Source organism: Salvelinus alpinus, chromosome 10 (genome assembly GCF_045679555.1).
Source record: "Salvelinus alpinus chromosome 10, SLU_Salpinus.1, whole genome shotgun sequence".
Classification (NCBI taxonomy): domain Eukaryota; kingdom Metazoa; phylum Chordata; class Actinopteri; order Salmoniformes; family Salmonidae; genus Salvelinus; species Salvelinus alpinus.
The window spans coordinates 21,290,144-21,307,560 of record NC_092095.1 but is presented as its reverse complement, the minus strand read 5'-3'; the positions used below and the strand labels follow the sequence as shown (position 1 = coordinate 21,307,560).

Here is a 17,417-nt window from a genome sequence, read left to right as displayed (position 1 = left end):
CTGACAAACATCCATTAAATCAGTTTCAAACATCAGTGTACCTGTCCATCTAATGGAATAAAGCCTGAGCGTTCTAAGATGAGGCAAATCTCTACCTGTGTTATTTGAGTGCTCCAATGCCTTTACCATAAATAACTACACTATTGGAAGTTTCTTTAGGGTAAGCCCTATTTTTTTTATTCCTGTCTCTGTTGTTGAGCAGCAGCTCTTCTACTTTACTTTGTTTGCTGAAGCACGGAGGCCCACCTCAACTCACATCCATTACTTTGTTTTCCAGCTCAAATACAAAGGTGAGAAAGTCTTCTCTGGTTCGGCTTACTCTCAACTCCCTGAGACGATGGAGACAGAGAGAGCTCGAGAGCTCACAGAGATGCAGAGCGAGGTGAGCACAAATTTTCCTCAAAGACATGAATATTAATGCTAATAGGAACATTGCAAATTTTATAGGACTACTTAGAAATCTTTATGAATATATCAGCGTTATCCACAGAGTAACTAAATACGACTTAATCGTGTCATTTGTGGAAGTATAATTTTAAGTTAATGTTAAAATCCGTCATGGACTCATTGTCTTTTCTTTAGCTCAAGTACAAACAGAGTGGGAAGAAGGGTATGTCCCAAAGCATCTATTCCGTACTAGCAGATACCATGGAGACCCAGTTTGTCAAAAATGTTTCTGAACTGCAAAGTCAGGTGAGAAGGGGTTCACATAGATTTTCGTACTTCAATGACAATGTTTGTGAGAGAAGCAATTTCCAGATTTTATGGCTCTTGCCAAAGATAAACCTCTGATATAGAGGTGAAGTCAATTACAGTATATGTTGTTTATCTGCATTGGTTTGAATGATTTTCTTTCAGACTAAGTACAAGAAGGCAGGGAAGAATAAGGCAAAGTCTCTCTACTCTGTGTTGCCAGAGACTCTGGAGATCCAGCATGCCAAGCAGGTCTCCCAGCTTCAGAGCCAGGTACAGTACAGTAGGTCTACAGCACGAACACTGACGTCCCCTCACCACACTTATAGGACATCTCTGCTTTATCAGTAGCACGGCTAATGAAATAAGCACTTACTGTAGGGGCGAACCCTGACTTCCAATTATTTTATTTTATTCATGCATTGATGTCTATAGACGGGTTGGTTGTTTAGCAACAAAACTGACGCATTCTCAACTATGGGGCAAAACAGACGGGGTTGTCTTAGTTTGTTTACAACAGGTAAACTATATTTTATCTCCAATGTTTATTGAAAACATAAATACATTAGCACATTGAGCACTTGTTGTCTCTCAAATACATCGTTACAGTTGTTGGTTAGCTAGCTAACGAATTTTGGTCATAATATCTTGTTCTTGATACCATGTCTTATTTAGAGATGTTTTGACTCATTTCATGTCAATGCTAATATTAATATTATTAGCATTAACATGACATCAGTCAAAACACCTCAAAACAAGACATGGTATCAAGAACAAGATAAGACAAGCTGAAATGAGACACCTACGATTCCCCACATGACAGTTTCTTGTCATTGTTGCTAGTGTAACGGATGTGAAATGGCTAGCTAGTTAGCGGGTACGCGCTAGTAGCATTTCAATCAGTTACGTCACTTGCTCTGAAACCAATATGTAGTGTTGCCCCTTGCTCTGCAAGGGCCGCGGCTTTTGTGGAGCGATGGGTAACGACCGTGCTTCGTGGGCAACCGTTGTTGATGTGTGCAGAGGGTCCCTGGTTCGCGCCCGTGTCGGGGCGAGGGGACGGTTTAAAGTTATACTGTTACATTGTTTTCCGCAGCAACCAGTGATCCGGGTCACGGCACCAATGTAACAGTATAACTTTAAACCGTCCCCTCGCCCCGACACGGGCGCGAACCAGGGACCCTCTGCACACATCAACAACGGTTGCCCACGAAGCACGGTCGTTACCCATCGCTCCACAAAAGCCGCGGCCCTTGCAGAGCAAGGGGCAACACTACATATTGGTTTCAGAGCAAGTGACGTAACTGATTGAAATGCTACTAGCGCGTACCCGCTAACTAGCTAGCCATTTCACATCCGTTACACTAGATATCTGGCCATCCAGAATCACGACAACATATGAACTTCTGCCCCATTTGAAGCGTGCGCATCATTTTCATGGTGTTGTCTGCTAACCCATCAATGGGAGACTAAGTGAAAATTTGACTTCAGGAGAAGTTATGGTTTCGCCATTTAGTCCTACACACTTTCTAATGACTTTATGAAGTCTAATGACTTAATGAAGTTAAAATTATGAGGTGTAATTACATTTAAATTCTGGTAATTCAATATTGTGTTGTAGCTAGAAATGCTATCTTTTAATCAGGTGCTATAAAACATTTATGATTTTGCTTCCTCTTTTCTAGCTCAAATACAAGGATGCCGGGAAAAGGGAGATGTCCAGTTCTCATTACTCTGTTCTCCCCGAGACGGCAGAGACTCATTTAGCCAAAGAGCACTCTGAGATGCTGAGCGAGGTACAAAATAGTATAGTCATGCCAACACAACAGCCAAATACTGTGGATTCTGCCTCCTCTCATGTCCTCCATTTTACTGGTCAACAATTACATTTATTGATTAGACAGAAGCATTTAAATATAGTTTTCCTATGTGCCTATTGAAATAGGGACATGAAACATGCATTATGACTTTGTTCTAGGTGAAGTATAAAAAGCAGAGTAAAGAAGGCATTTCCTCAAGCTTTTATTCTCTGCTCCCGGAAACAGCAGACACTCAGTTTGCCAAACAGATGTCAGAAATACAGAGTGAGGTACAGCATCTGTTTTACCACTAAATCAACTATTTGACTATTTCTAGTTTAGTCTCGTTTGCAAAAAATGTTATGCGTGTGTTGTTGTCAGGTTCTTGTGAATTTGTTTCCTCTCTTTACGAATGTCACAAAAAAAGTGACTTTTCTGAAATGATTTAGTCATTTCTTTCATGTATTTCCATGTCAAGTTGTGTTTATTAACAACCTTTCAATTTCTCAGTACCAAACATGACTTGCTCTCTCAACTTCTGGGGATATGTTTTGTACTTTTCCAGTTAAAGTACAAAAGAGACATCGAGGAACTGCCCGATACCTTGTACGCACTACTGCCTGAAACCATGGAGACCAAGTTCGCAAAAGAAATGACTCAAGAAATCTCTCAGGTGGGGCTCACAGGGTTGTTTTAAAATGTGTGATTAAAAGAAAGCGACTTCACTCACACAAACTAAGCTGTTGTCCTGAAATGTTGTTTGCTTTTCATGGCCAACAGTTACAGCTTGCTCCATCTTGGTGAAATAAATATATATAAAAATGTACCTTTTTAGATTTGATTGGGTAGCTTGTGACTTGTAGCTTGTGTGTGGAATTATTCCTCTTCTTGATTTCTTCTGAAAGCCTTTACTATGCTGGTTGTAGCTAAGTCAAAACTACTGCATTGCAAACAGTTAATAAAGGAGTTGTAGGCTATTAGAATGTCATGGTGAAGTTTGGATAGGGGAAGAAATATAGCCATAAATGGAGACCTTATGAAAACATAGACTTTAAACAGAGACTAAGTTGAACGGTCTATTTTGGTGGTAGGATATTGGGGTCTGTTTAAAAACAGGCAGGTTGGTGGTAGGGTATTGGGGTCTGTTTAAAAACAGGCAGGTCGGTGGTAGGATATTGGCTTGGGCTGTGGGGTCTGTTTAAAAACAGGCAGGTTGGTGGTAGGGTATTGGGGTCTGTTTAAAAACAGGCAGGTTGGTGGTAGGGTATTGGCTTGGGCTGTGGGGTCAGTTTAAAAACAGGCAGGTTGATGGTAGGGTATTGGCTTGGGCTGTGGGGTCAGTTTAAAAACAGGCAGGTTGGTGGTAGGGTATTGGCTTGGGCTGTGGGGTCAGTTTAAAAACAGGCAGGTTGGTGGTAGGGTATTGGCTTGGGCTGTGGGGGTCAGTTTAAAGACAGGCAGGTCGGTGGTAGGATATTGCCTTTGGTTGTGGTGGTCAGTTTAAAAACAGGCAGGTCGGTGGTAGGGTATTGGCTTGGGCTGTGGGGGTCAGTTTAAAGACAGGCAGGTCGAGAGATAAGAGGAGACACTTAGAGGGAGGATGGACAGTCGAGGCCCATGTGTATGGAACTGATAACAACCACCAATGACAGTGAATGTCATTGGTGACAATAATTGCCACTGACTCTAGAACTGAGATTTGCAAATGAATGTGTGTGTGTGGGCGGCAGGCCAAGTACAAGGAGGCAGGCAAGCAGCAGGTCTCCATTTCGCTCTACTCCACCTTACCAGAGACTTTGGAGACCCAGCACGCCAAAGAGGCCTCCCAGCTACAGAGCAAGGTGAGTCACACACACACACATCATTCATGGGGTCTGTATTCAAGTGCATTATATGCTACCAGTGCTTTTTTGCATCATGACTTTTTTCTGGCTGATAATGAGCTTTTACAACATTCAGTACTTCTTTTTTTTGACAGAATAACTATAAAGAGGGAGGCAAAAAGGACATGTCAACTTCCTTGTATTCTCAACTTCCTGACACAATAGAGATCCAGTTTGCCCGAGAGCTTACAGAGCTCCAAAGTGAGGTAGCTAGCTAGAACACTTCAAATCATCTTACTGTGATTCTGTCTACTAGGCTTATTTGCACCAATGCAATCCATGTCATCATTTTGTTACATCATCTAAAGGAACAAGTGTAATGTTTTTTTATGTCCATCAGAACAAGTATAAAGAAGATGGGAAAAGGAGTCTTTCGACAAGCGTTTACTCTCAACTAGCAGAGACCAAGGAGACGCAGTTTTTGAAAGCTGTTTCCCAACTCCAGAGTGAGGTAAGACTTTAGATAACAGACTTTGGTGACACTACTTTAACCCTTTCATCATGGGTTAAACAACAGTGTCAGGTTTTATGTCACCCAACAGATTATTAATACAGTCGTGGCAGCTGGTGTCGGATTATGACAACTGACTTTACACTGTTATGACACCAACGATGTTTATACCAGCTAAATGGCGTAGCAAACAAATGTATTGTGTAATGAGAGTGTAAAGTACGTTTTAATAAACTGACATCAACTGTAATGATTGTTTAAGACATATGTCATGATTATGACAATTTTATGTAGACCATGACAGATGGTCTACGTAAAATGTAACCGACTTTTTCAAGATTTGAGTGGGATTCTTTTAGGGAGCACGTAAAGATGTAGCAGACCTTGGAAACTAAACAATAAAAACATAACTTTGTGTTTTAGAAAAAGTATAGAGAGGCAGTAAAGAAGCAAATATCTCTCTATGCCACCTTACCAGAGACTTTGGAGACCCAGCACGCCAAAGAGGCTTCTCTGCTACAGAGTGAGGTAGATTAACAGTGTACTTTTACACATCTACCGTCACATATACACTTATATACAGTATACTTTAATATGTAGTGTACAAATATGGTTAAGGTATAGTTTATTACACATACAGTATTCCATACATTAAGACGTTATGCCTCATATAGATATCTTCAGCTGTTCACATCCTCTAGTATCCCTCAGAATAAATATGTTTTCTGATCGTAATCATCATGATCACCATAGACGTTGTTTTTCCTTCTCTAGCTGAAATACAAGCAAGGTGGCAAAAAGGGTGCCTCCAGTTCTCTGTACTCCCTGCTTCCAGAAACGACAGAGACCCAACTAGCCAAAGAGCACCGTGATATTTATAGTGAGGTAAGGCATCATGAAAAACTTATGCCAACAAGCCTTTTGCAAAAACATCCATTTAAAAGACACATTACCTGGATCCACAGAAATCAAAGAGATGTGTTTTTCAGGTGAAATACAAAGAGGATGGTAAACAGAAGCTTTCCAACACCCTGTATTCCTTGCTGCCAGAAACAGCGGACACACAATTTGCCAAGCAGCAATCAGAATTCCGAAGTGAGGTAAAGTTTTTTTTTTGTTGCTCAGATTACTTTACTGTTTCACTTTGATCAGTCAATGTAGAATGTCTATCTATACCTGTTCCACAAAAGTTATGTGTTGTAAAATATTCCTTCTAATGTCTAGTTGAAACACTCACAAAGAAAAAATGTGTGTGCATGTAGTTCTTCATTTTGATCATGTTACTATAGGAATCATTTGTTTGTGTCTCCTTGCATTCACTCATTACCAACTGAAACAGTTTAATCTTGATTTTCAATCCTGACAAAAATACTTTATTCATTTTTGTCAACACTTTCTGTACCTTTCAGCAAAATTACAAAAGTGACACCCAGGAACATTCCAATTGCTTGTACGCACTACTGCCTGAAACCATGGAGACCAAGTTCGCTAAAGAAATGTCTCAAGAAATCTCTCAGGTGGGGCTCACAGTGTTGTTCTACTAACTGTGTGATGACAAACCAGCAGCTTCCATCACACTCCTGCATGGTATCACAGTAGATGCCTCCTCTATCTCCTCTCTTAAATAGACGTAGACAACCTACCTTATTGATGTCTCTCTACGCTCTCTTCTTAAGTGGTGAAAGAGACGGTGATAAGATACAGTGACAATGTTTATTGCGGGAAGCGCATTCAGCAAGTCGTTGAAAAGAGGAACATTTTATTCAGCACATTATAATTCATAAGTTGTATGTCAATGTTGAAATAAGAAATTACTCGTTACCTATTATGTGAGATAATATCATGTCGTATTTTGTCTTCTAGTCTAAATACAAGGAGGCAGGGAAGAAAGAGGCCTCCACTTCTCTCTACTCCACCTTACCAGAGACTTTGGAGACCCAGCACGCCAAAGAGGCTTCCCAGCTACAGAGTGAGGTAAAGGTCTATGTGCCTCATACTACATTCCACCAATTCTAAGATGCACATAAAGGCGGTGTTTTTAACCGTACTTACTCATTTTGAAATAAATGCTGTGCTAAGTGAAAATATCATCCTAGGGCTTAATGAGGGTTCCAATTTGTTGTCTTTCCAGAACAAGTACAAGGAGAATGTGAAACTGACCCAGTCCAGTAGTCTGTACTCTCAGCTCCCCCAGACTACAGAGACTCAGTTTGCTGCCAAAGTCTCTGACCTACAGAGCGAGGTAAAGAGCAAACAGCCAAAGCTTCGGCTTAACACTAGTGACAGTGAAAGTTTTTATTATTGATTATATTATTGATTATTTCTAAGTCACCCCCAATAACACCTGACGAACAACACACTCTACAGATCCCCAGTGTCTAAATCCAAAAGTCAAACTGAGTCCAATTCTGTGTTTCTTCCCATTGGTGTCCTAGAACAAGTACAAAGAGGAAGGTAAGAAGAGTATCTCTAGCTGCATTTACTCTCAACTACCAGAGACCAAACAGACCCAGTTTGTGAAGGCTGTGACCGAACTTCAGAGTGAGGTTAGACTTGGACGCTCTTGATTGTTTTGCCACTTCCTTTCTATTTAGTTGCTGTCTCAAGTACACTGAACAATAATAATGTTCAGGCAAGTTCCAATGACCACACTGTATGGCAGTATTTACCAACTCCAGTCCTCCAGTAACACCAACAGTACACATTTTTTGTTGTAGCTCAGGACAAGCACAGCAGATTCAACTTGTCAACTAATCATCAAACCTTCAATTAGTTGAATCAGGTGAGTTTGTCTAGGGCTACAACAAAAATGTGTGCTGTTGGGGTACTGGAGGACCAGAGTTGGAAAACACAGCTGATAAATAGATATGGTAGATATCATCTCTATTTGATAACAGTTAGTGTGCTGACAAGGAAATTCAGAAATAATATGATTGTTTTCATTGCGTCGCAGACTAAATATAAGGAGGCAGGGAAGAAAGAGGCCTCCAGTTGTCTCTACGCCCTGTTACCAGAGACTATGGATACCCAGCACGCAAAAGAGGCTTCTCTGTTACAGAGTGAGGTAGACAAATCAACAATGTTATCAGTCTCAGGTGTCCTCCGTTGTACGAAATTAGCATTCCCAATAAAACAGCATTTCTTAATCATTTTTCATTGAAATTGAAGCATACACACACCTCTTCTTCTCCAGAATAAGTACAAAGAAGGCGGTAAAAAGGAGAGTTTGACCTGCCTGTACTCTCAGCTTCCAGAAACCACTGAGATTCAGTTTGCTAAAACAGTGACAGAACTGCAGAGTGAGGTGGGTGGATGGATGGATGTTACTGTAATACAACAGGCTATGATAATGGACTGATACAAGATCAAATGGCAGTTTTGTTCTGAGCTGCTGAGTCTTGTTGTGTCTTTCAGAATAAATACAAACAGAAAGGGAAACAGGAGATATCCAGCAGCATTTTCTCCCAGCTGCCGGGGACAAAGGAGATAGAGTTTGCCAAACAGATTTCAGAAATGCAGAGCGAGGTAAACTAGGCACGCACGTGTGTCAATATGTCTTGACTCTGAGTGTATGCACTATATGTTTTGTACGTGCATTTAAAAATCAAATGTACTCTATATTTCTATTTGTGTGAAAATATATACATGGTATACTTTACAAAACATTTTATGAAGAAAATATATGCTGTGTAATATATGCATTTTCAGATCATATGTACTGTAGATTTTAATGTATGTGTTCTTGAAAAAGATATACAGTTGAAGTCGGAAGTTTACATACACTCAGCTTGGCGTCATTAAAACTCGTTTTTCAACCACTCCACAAATTTCTTGTTAACAAACTATAGTTTTGGCAAGTCGGTTAGGACATCTACTTTGTGCATGACACAAGTAATATTTCCAACAATTGTTTACAGACAGATTATTTCACTTATAATTCACTGTATCGCAACTCCAGTGGGTCAGAAGTTTACATACACTAAGTTGACTGCCTTTAAACAGCTTGGAAAATTCCAGAAAATGATGTCATGGCTTTAGAAGCTTCTGATAGGCTAATTGACATAATTTGAGTCAATTGGAGGTGTACCTGTGGATGTATTTCAAGGTCCTACCTTCAAACTCGGTGCCTCTTTGCTTGACATCATTGGAAAATCAAAAGAAATCAGCCAAGACCTCAGAAACAAATTGTAGACCTCCACAAGTCTGGTTCATCCTTGGGAGCAATTTCCAAATGCCTGAAGGTACCACGTTCATCTGTACAAACAATAGTACGCAAGTATAAACACCATGGGACCACTCAGTCATCACCATACCGCTCAGGAAGGAGAAGCGTTCTGTCTCCTAGAGATGAACCTACTTTGGTGCGAATAGTGCAAGTCAATCCCAGAACAACAGCAAAGGACCTTGTGAAGATGCTGGAGGAAACAGGTACAAAAGTATCGATATCCACAGTAAAACGAGTCCTATATTGACATAACCTGAAAGGCCGCTCAGCAAGGAAGAAGCCACTGCTCCAAAACCGCCATAAAAAGCCAGACTACGGTTTGCAACTACACATGGGGACAAAGATCGTATTTTTTGGAGAAATTTCCTCTGGTCTGATGAAACAAGAATAGAACTATTTGGCCATATTGACCATCGTTATGTTTGGAGGAAAAAGGGGGAGGCTTGCAAACCGAAGAACACCATCCCAACTGTGAAGCACGGGGGTGGCAGCATCATGTTGTGGGGGTGCTTTGCTGCAGGAGGGACTGGTGCACTTCACAAAATAGATGGCATCATGAGGGAGGAAAATGATGTGGATATATTGAAGCAACATCTCAAGACATCAGTCAGGAAGTTAAAGCTTGGTCGCAAATGGGTCTTCCAAATGGACAATGACCCCAAGCATACTTCCAAAGTTGTGGCAAAATGGCCTAAGGACAACAAAGTCTAGGTATTGGAGTGGCTATCACAAAGCCCTGACCTCAGTCCCATAGAACATTTGTGGGCAGAACTGAAAGCGTGTGCGAGCAAGGAGGCCTACAAACCTGACTCAGTTACACCAGCTCTGTCAGGAGGAATGAGCCAAAATTCACCCAACTTATTATGGGAAGCTTGTGGAAGGCTACCTGAAACGTTTGACCCAAGTTAAACAATTTAAAGGCAATGCTGCCAAATACTAATTGAGTGTATGTAAACTTCTGACCCACTGGGAATGTGATGAAAGAAATAAAAGCAGAAAATAAATAATTCTCTCTGCTATTATTCTGACATTTCTCATTCTTAAAATAAAGTGGTGATCCTAACTGACCTAAGACAGGGAATTTTTACTCTGATTAAATGTCAGGAATTGTGAAAAACTGAGTTTAAATGTATTTGGCTAAGGTGTATGTAAACTTCCGACTTCAACTGTACATAGGATGGTATATATTTTTCAAACATTCTCGTTGGGTTTTTGGGGGGTATCCTTTTTGATTTTCAGCAAAATTACAAAAGTGACACCCAGGAACATTCCAATTGCTTGTACGCACTACTGCCTGAAACCATGGAGACTAAGTTTGCTAAAGAAATGTCTCAAGAGATGTCTCAGGTGCGGCTCACAGCGTTGTTCTACTAACTGTGTGATGAAAAACCAGCAGCTTCAATCACACTCATACAGAATGGCTCTATGTTAGTCATAGACTTACCATATCAACTACTGCAGCCAGCATCAAATAGCTAAAATATTGCTTCTATGTTGCTTCTATGCTCTGAGTTTTCTCTCAAGCTGATTGATTCTAGATGGGTTCTTGGTGGAGTTGAGAGGAAGGATCATCAGAGCCACGAAGAGTTCACAATGTTGTTGTTGTTTTCAGAGGAAATACAAAGAAGCTGGGAAAAGGGAGATGGGCAACTCTCTGTACTCCCTCATGCCCCAGACCAGTGAGATCCAGCATGCCAAAGAGCTCTCCCAGCTCTACAGCCAGGTATACTGTGTGGGTGGGTGGGTGCGTTGTTTATAATAAATATTGTCAAACAGTATGTGCCATGAGGTTCCCTTCTTGTTTCAGAAAAGCTACAAAGAAGAGGGTAGGAAGGACACGGGCCACAGTCTGTACTCACAGATGCCCCAGACCATTGAGACTGCATTTGCTAAAGAAGTGGCAAAGCACCAGAGTGATGTAAGCATGCCAGTATCTGGTCCACAGCTGTAGTCCATGTTTCTGTCTGTTTTTTTTGTGTCCAGCTTGATGCTATGATATACCTGAATATCATCAAGTCTGAGACACCTGCTAAAGGAGGATAGTATAACTATATGCTGGATCAGTGCTCATACAGAAGTCCAGGTGGAATGCCCTGTAATTTGAGTGGATCACACAGCACAACCAATCCCTTACCCCTAATACTTTACAGTGCCAATGGATTGGACAGGGGAGTGGGTATCAAGGTGCCCAACCAGGCGTGAGGCTGAGGGGAACAGCTGTGATGTCTACTGTTCTGCAGGCAGACCCACTGGCCCAGACCCAGACACAACCCCTCTGTCTGTCTCAGTCCACTCTCTATCGGGCTCAGTCTGTCTCTGTCTCTCTCTGTCTCGCTCTATCTCTGTCTCTGTCTGTCTCAGTCCACTCTCTGTCTGTCTCGCTCTATCTCTGTCTCTGTCTGTCTCAGTCCACTCTCTGTCGGGCTCAGTCTGTCTCTGTCTCTCTCTGTCTGGCTTAGTCTGTCTCTGTCTGTCTCGCTCTATCTCTGTCTCTGTCTGTCTCAGTCCACTCTCTGTCGGGCTCAGTCTGTCTCTGTCTCTCTCTGTCTGGCTTAGTCTGTCTCTGTCTGTCTCGCTCTATCTCTGTCGGGCTCAGTCTCTCTCTCTCTTTGTCTGTCTGTCTCTCTCTCATTGGCTCAGTATTTATCTGTCTCAGTCTCTGTCTGTCTCAGTCCACTGTCTCTCTCTGTCTCTCTCTGATTTGCTCAGTCTGTCTCAGTCTCTGTCTGTCTCTCTCTGTCTCTGTCTGGTTCAGTCTGGTCTATGTCTCTCTGTTTCTCTCTGATTGGCTCAGTCTGTCTCAGTCTCTGTCTGTCTCTGTCTCTCTCTGGCTCAGTCTGGTCTCTGTTTCTCTGTCTCTCTCTCTCATTGGCTCAGTCTTTCTCAGTCTCTCTCTCAGTCCACTCTCTGTCTCAGTCTGTCTCTGTCTCTCTCTGTCTCTGTTTCTCTCTGTCTCTGTTTCTCTCTGTCTCTGTCTGTCTCAGTCTCTCTCTGTCTCTGTCTGTCTCAGTCTCTCTCTGTTCCAGTCTCAGTCTGGCTCAGTCCGCTCTATGTCTCTGTCTCTCAGTCCGCTCTCTGTCTCTGTCTGTATCTCTCTCCCTAACACCGATCAGAGGTTTGAGGTGATCAACCTATGCTTAGTGTATTATTCAGATTTGTATTTCTACACAACCCACTTGATCTATTCTTCCATCACTCCATTTCCCAAAGAGCTATAACACTGGCGCCCATCACCTCTCAGTGCCTTGTGACTGGTTCATACCAGAGGTATCATACCTGGATAACGAGCGGTTATTCTTTAGCTGCATATTGTTAACGTTCACCCTCCTGCTAAATGATTCACGCTCAGATGGGAATCTCGTGTACTGTGTGTGGGTGGGTGATGTATCTGTTCCAGGGTCTTGTGTAGTCAGCACGTTGAATATGTAATGGTTTTCTTGCCCTTCTCTCTGGTCTGTCGTCCTCTCCAGAAACTGTACAAGGAGAAGTACAACGCGGAGAAAGGCCAGTCCAGTTACACCACCATGGAGACCTTACCAGAGGTCTCCCACGCTATGGAAGTCAACAAACAGCAGAGTGAAGTAATTACCCACAATGCATTTCCTCTGATACAAACTGTTTTATGTTTATAATGCAGAAATAGTGAATAAGAGAGACATGACAGTAAGGAGGAGGGTTTGTTAGAATGGAGTTGGCCAGATTTGAACCTGGCTTACATGTACTTTAAGGCAGTAGCGGCAACTGTTATACCGCTGTAGGTCACACAAGCTACAATCATGTGAAATGTTCTGGTTTAGGCTAGCTAGTTTTCACTTGTGCTGTATAAAATACATTTGTCTGAAGTTTTAGTCAACATGGATATGAATCCATGGACAAATTAAGTGCACACAAATGCAGATTTCACATTCTGCATGCTTAGTTGAGGTCAGGGATTTTTGTGTGCCAATATCCCATAATGGATTCTGAGGGCCCTCTGGACACGTTGCTCATTTGAGAGTTGTCAGTATGCATCAACATCACCCAGGGAAAAGTGGGCCAAAGGATCCGACTGATCGTTCCCATTGATCGTTCTAATGTCTATCACTATGCTTAATCTCTCTGTTACAGAAATATCAGCCAGTGAGGAGACATTGCATTTTGACACAGAATGTTACAGTACACAAATGATGATGATTGAATGAATGCCCCTGAAATGCAAAAAATGAATCGCTCCGCAAATAATCCTAACACTTCCTTCCTTCCTCCCTGCCTTCAGGTCAACTACAGGACAGGGAAACAGGAACACCACAATTTCACCACGTTGGCGGACAGACCTGATATCCTGAACGCCAAACAGGCCACTGAACTGGCCAGCGACGTGAGTTCATGTCAAATCAAACTTTTTATGAAGTGCATTTACAGTAAATACAATATAATAGATACAGTTGAAGTCATACGTTTACATACACTTAGGTTGGAGTCATTAAAACTTGTTTTTCAACCACTCCATACATTTCTTGTTAACAAACTATAGTTTTGGCAAGTCGGTTAGGACATCTACTTTGTGCATGACACAAGTCATTTTTCCAACAATTGTTTACAGACAGATTATTTCACTTATAATTCACTATCACAATTCCAGTGGGTCAGAAGTTTACATACACTAAGTTGACTGTGCCTTTAAACAGCTTGGAAAATTCCAGAAAATTATGTCATGGCTTTAGAAGCTTCTGATAGGCTAATTGACATCATTTGAGTCAATTGAAGGTGTACCTGTGGATGTATTTCAAGGCCTACCTTCAAACTCAGTGCCTCTTTGCTTGACATCATGGGGAAATCAAAAGAAATCAACCACGACTTCAAAAAAAAATTGTAGACCTCCACAAGTCTGGTTCATCCTTGGGAGCAATTTCCAAATGCCTGAAGGTACCACATTCATCTGTACAAACAATAGTACGCAAGTATAAACACCATGGGACCACTCAGCCATCATACCGCTCAGGAAGGAGACGCATTCTGTCTCCTAGAGATGAACGTACTTTGTGCAAAAAGTGCAAATCAATCCCAGAACAACAGCAAAGGACCTTGGTGAAGATGCTGGAGGAAACAGGTACAAAAGTATCTATATCCACAGTAAAACGAGTCCTATATTGACATAACCTGAAAGGCCGCTCAGCAAGGAAGAAGCCACTGCTCCAAAACTGCCATAAAAAAGCCAGACTACGGTTTGCAACTGCACAAGGACGAAAATCGTACTTTTTGGGGAAATGTCCTCTGGTCTGGTGGGGAAAAAAATAGAACTGTTTGGCCATAATGACCATCGTTATGTTTGGAGGAAAAAGGGGGAGGCTTGCAAGCTGAAGAACACCATCCCAACCGTGAAGCACGAGGGTGGCAGCATCATGTTGTGGGGGTGCTTTGCTGCAGGAGGGACTGGTGCACTTCACAAAATAGATGGCATCATGAGGGAGGAAAATGATGTGGATATATTGAAGCAACATCTCAAGACATCAGTCAGGAAGTTAAAGCTTGGTCGCAAATGGGTCTTCCAAATGGACAATGACCCCAAGCATACTTCCAAAGTTGTGGCAAAATGGCTTAAGGACAACAAAGTCAAGGTATTGGAGTGGCCATCACAAAGCCCTGACCTCAATCCTATAGAAAATTTGTGGGCAGAACTGAAAAAGCGTGTGCGAGCAAGGAGGCCTACAAACCTGACTCAGTTAAATTCCCTCTGGCCCTCAAACCATCACGGTCACCTAATAATCCCCAGTTTATGATTGGCTCATTCACCCCCCTCCTCTCCCCTGTAACTGTTCCCCAGGTCGTTGCTGTAAATGAGAACGTGTTCTCAGTCAACTTACCTGGTAAAATAACAGATAAATAAATAGTTACACCAGCTCTGTCAGGAGGAATGGGCCAAAATTTACCCAACTTATTGTGGGAAGCTTGTGGAAGGCTACCCGAAACTTTTGACCCAAGTTAAACAATTTAAAGGCAATGCTACCAAATACTAATTGAGTGTATGTAAACTTCTGACCCACTGGGAATGTGATGAAAGAAATAAAAGCTGAAATAGATCATTCTCTCTACTATTATTCTTACATTTCACATTCTTAAAATAAAGTGGTGATTCTAACTGACCTAAGACAGGGAATTTTTACTCTGATTAAATGTCAGGAATTGTGAAAAACTGAGTTTAAATGTATTTGGCTAAGGTGTATGTAAACTTCTGACTTCAACTGTATATTTATTCTATTGTTTAGTCTTTAGTTTTTTTTAATGAAAAGGTGTTGGACATGGTGTTGATTTACCTCACTCTAGTCCCAAGACTAGACGAGGGTCACACTCTAAAAGAACTTTAGATTGTTAACGATTCATGTCTAAGCAAAGTCTGACTACATAATGGTGATAAAAGGACCTTTCATCGTGTGTTCTGCCGTAAACTTTCTTGCCACCCTTTATATAGCATATGATAACTGCTTGTGAATAATGTCTGAAACATCTTTATAGGTCTTATAAAGGGTTTATGAAGGCTTCATTAAGCCTTCAAAGTGGCAGTTTGTTTACAGTGGGGGACACAACTTTGCTTGTGCTATGTGGGTGAGGCAGTGTGTGTTGGTAGCAGCACTCATCAAATATTCAACACCTCCACTGCTCTACCACCACATCGACAGTCCCAGTCCTGGTCCCTAGCTGGGATCTCTCTCTCATACACACAGTCTGCGTCATTTAGGGAGAAGCCCATGAACATAACACTGAGAGAATACATACTGAATAGCAAAGTTAGCCCTTTCATAGTGTGTCTTTGCTTGCCCTTGTTTCTCTGGTTCCTCTGGTTCACAGGTGTCCTATAGGAGTAAAACTAAGCATGAAATCTACAATGATGTCCTGGGAAGATCTGATATCGAGCATGCCAAAGTGGCCTCCAAACTCGCTAGCCTGGTAAGATAATAAAACATTCCATATATATATGCGTTTGTGTGTCTACTACTGTTTTACATTTTATAACCAGGTATTGAATCATTGACTGGAGAATTAGTTTGTCTCCAACCATAAAGGGAAGGAGCTAAGGAAAGGATACAATGAAAGGAGATGGTTTAAGTGTATTGCGACAAAACCATGCATCTCAATACTGTTCTGACATACCCTTCTGCCACTGTTAATGAGACAAGGGAAGGAGACAATTTTATTGAGACGGGGCCATGTAGTATTTAGTGTTCTGTCCTTCTGCCACTGTTTAATGAAAGGACATTCATGCCTGGCCTGGTCCCAGACCTGCTGGGTCCCCTGGTTTAGCATTACAGACGTGCTTTGTCATGACTGCTGGGCAGAGAGCTGAAGGGGGAGGTGGATTGCTGAGGGGGAGAATGATGGGTGGATAAGGGGGTAATGGTGTGTGTGCCTCAGAATTTCTGCTGTCGCTGTGTGCACTCACATATCTCTATCTCTGTCTCACTCTCTCACACACACACACTCATAACACACATCAGGTGCACTACAAGGAGAAGTTTGAGAGGGAGTTCAAGGGTCAGAAGCCCCAGTACAACCCCAGCAACTGTGTGTCCTTCAAACACACACAGGCTGCCCATGCTCTCACCAGCCAGGTGGGTCTCCAACGCGCCCTGTCCGTCCCCACACATACCTCAGTCACGTGGTGCACTTACAGTTGAAGTCGGAAGTTTACATACACCATAGCCAAATATATTTAAACTCAGTTTTTCACAATTCCTGACATTTAATCCTGGTAAAAATCCCTTGTCTTAGGTCAGTTAGGATCACCACTTTATTTTGAGAATGTGAAATGTCAGAATAATAGTAGAGAGAATGATCTATTTCAGCTTTTATTTCTTTCATCACATTCCCAGTGGGTCAGAAGTTTACATACACTCAATTAGTATTTGGTAGCATTGCCTTTAAATTGTTTAACTTGGGTCAAACGTTTCCGGTAGTCTTCCACAAGCTTCCCACAATAAGTTGGGTGAATTTCGGCCCATTCCTCCTGACAGAGCTGGTGTAACTGAGTCAGGTTTGTAGGCCTCCTTGCTCGCACACGCTTTTTCAGTTCTGCCCACAAATGTTCTATAGGATTGAGGTCAGGGCTTTGTGATGGCCACTCCAATACCTTGACTTTGTTTTCCTTAAGCCATTTTGCCACAACTTTGGAAGTATGCTTGGGGTCATTGTCCATTTGGAAGACCCATTTGCGACCAAGCTTTAACTTCCTGACTGATGTCTTGAGATGTTGCTTCAATATATCCACATAATTTCCCTCCCTCATGATGCCATCTATTTTGTGAAGTGCACCAGTCCCTCCTGCAGCAAAGCACCCCCACAACATGATGCTGCCACCCCCGTGCTTCATGGTTGGGATGGTGTTCTTCGGC

General features: G+C 42.0%; 1 protein-coding gene across 10 annotated transcripts in view; it reads left to right on the top strand.

The window, feature by feature from the left end:
* LOC139531695 (nebulin-like) overlaps nucleotides 1-17,417 on the top strand; it is a 63,166-nt gene that overhangs the window by 33,626 nt on the left and 12,123 nt on the right. For 8 of the 10 annotated variants that reach the window (XR_011666411.1, XR_011666412.1, XR_011666413.1 and 5 more), the window contains 26 exons: nucleotides 278-382; nucleotides 583-693; nucleotides 859-966; nucleotides 2,379-2,489; nucleotides 2,672-2,782; nucleotides 3,058-3,165; nucleotides 4,223-4,333; nucleotides 4,471-4,581; nucleotides 4,716-4,826; nucleotides 5,250-5,354; nucleotides 5,601-5,711; nucleotides 5,816-5,926; nucleotides 6,236-6,343; nucleotides 6,690-6,800; nucleotides 6,958-7,068; nucleotides 7,262-7,372; nucleotides 7,780-7,890; nucleotides 8,020-8,130; nucleotides 8,241-8,351; nucleotides 10,291-10,398; nucleotides 10,664-10,774; nucleotides 10,859-10,969; nucleotides 12,522-12,632; nucleotides 13,307-13,408; nucleotides 15,877-15,975; nucleotides 16,524-16,637. Coding sequence is in view for 7 of the 10 variants with exons in the window: in XM_071328387.1 (XP_071184488.1) it covers nucleotides 278-382; nucleotides 583-693; nucleotides 859-966; nucleotides 2,379-2,489; nucleotides 2,672-2,782; nucleotides 3,058-3,165; nucleotides 4,223-4,333; nucleotides 4,471-4,581; nucleotides 4,716-4,826; nucleotides 5,250-5,354; nucleotides 5,601-5,711; nucleotides 5,816-5,926; nucleotides 6,236-6,343; nucleotides 6,690-6,800; nucleotides 6,958-7,068; nucleotides 7,262-7,372; nucleotides 7,780-7,890; nucleotides 8,020-8,130; nucleotides 8,241-8,351; nucleotides 10,291-10,398; nucleotides 10,664-10,774; nucleotides 10,859-10,969; nucleotides 12,522-12,632; nucleotides 13,307-13,408; nucleotides 15,877-15,975; nucleotides 16,524-16,637 (2,844 nt within the window). In the remaining 3 variants the exon portion in view is untranslated. The remainder of the gene's footprint in view (nucleotides 1-277; nucleotides 383-582; nucleotides 694-858; nucleotides 967-2,378; nucleotides 2,490-2,671; nucleotides 2,783-3,057; nucleotides 3,166-4,222; nucleotides 4,334-4,470; nucleotides 4,582-4,715; nucleotides 4,827-5,249; nucleotides 5,355-5,600; nucleotides 5,712-5,815; nucleotides 5,927-6,235; nucleotides 6,344-6,689; nucleotides 6,801-6,957; nucleotides 7,069-7,261; nucleotides 7,373-7,779; nucleotides 7,891-8,019; nucleotides 8,131-8,240; nucleotides 8,352-10,290; nucleotides 10,399-10,663; nucleotides 10,775-10,858; nucleotides 10,970-12,521; nucleotides 12,633-13,306; nucleotides 13,409-15,876; nucleotides 15,976-16,523; nucleotides 16,638-17,417) is intronic. The other 2 variants (XM_071328390.1, XM_071328389.1) reach the window with 2 other exon arrangements.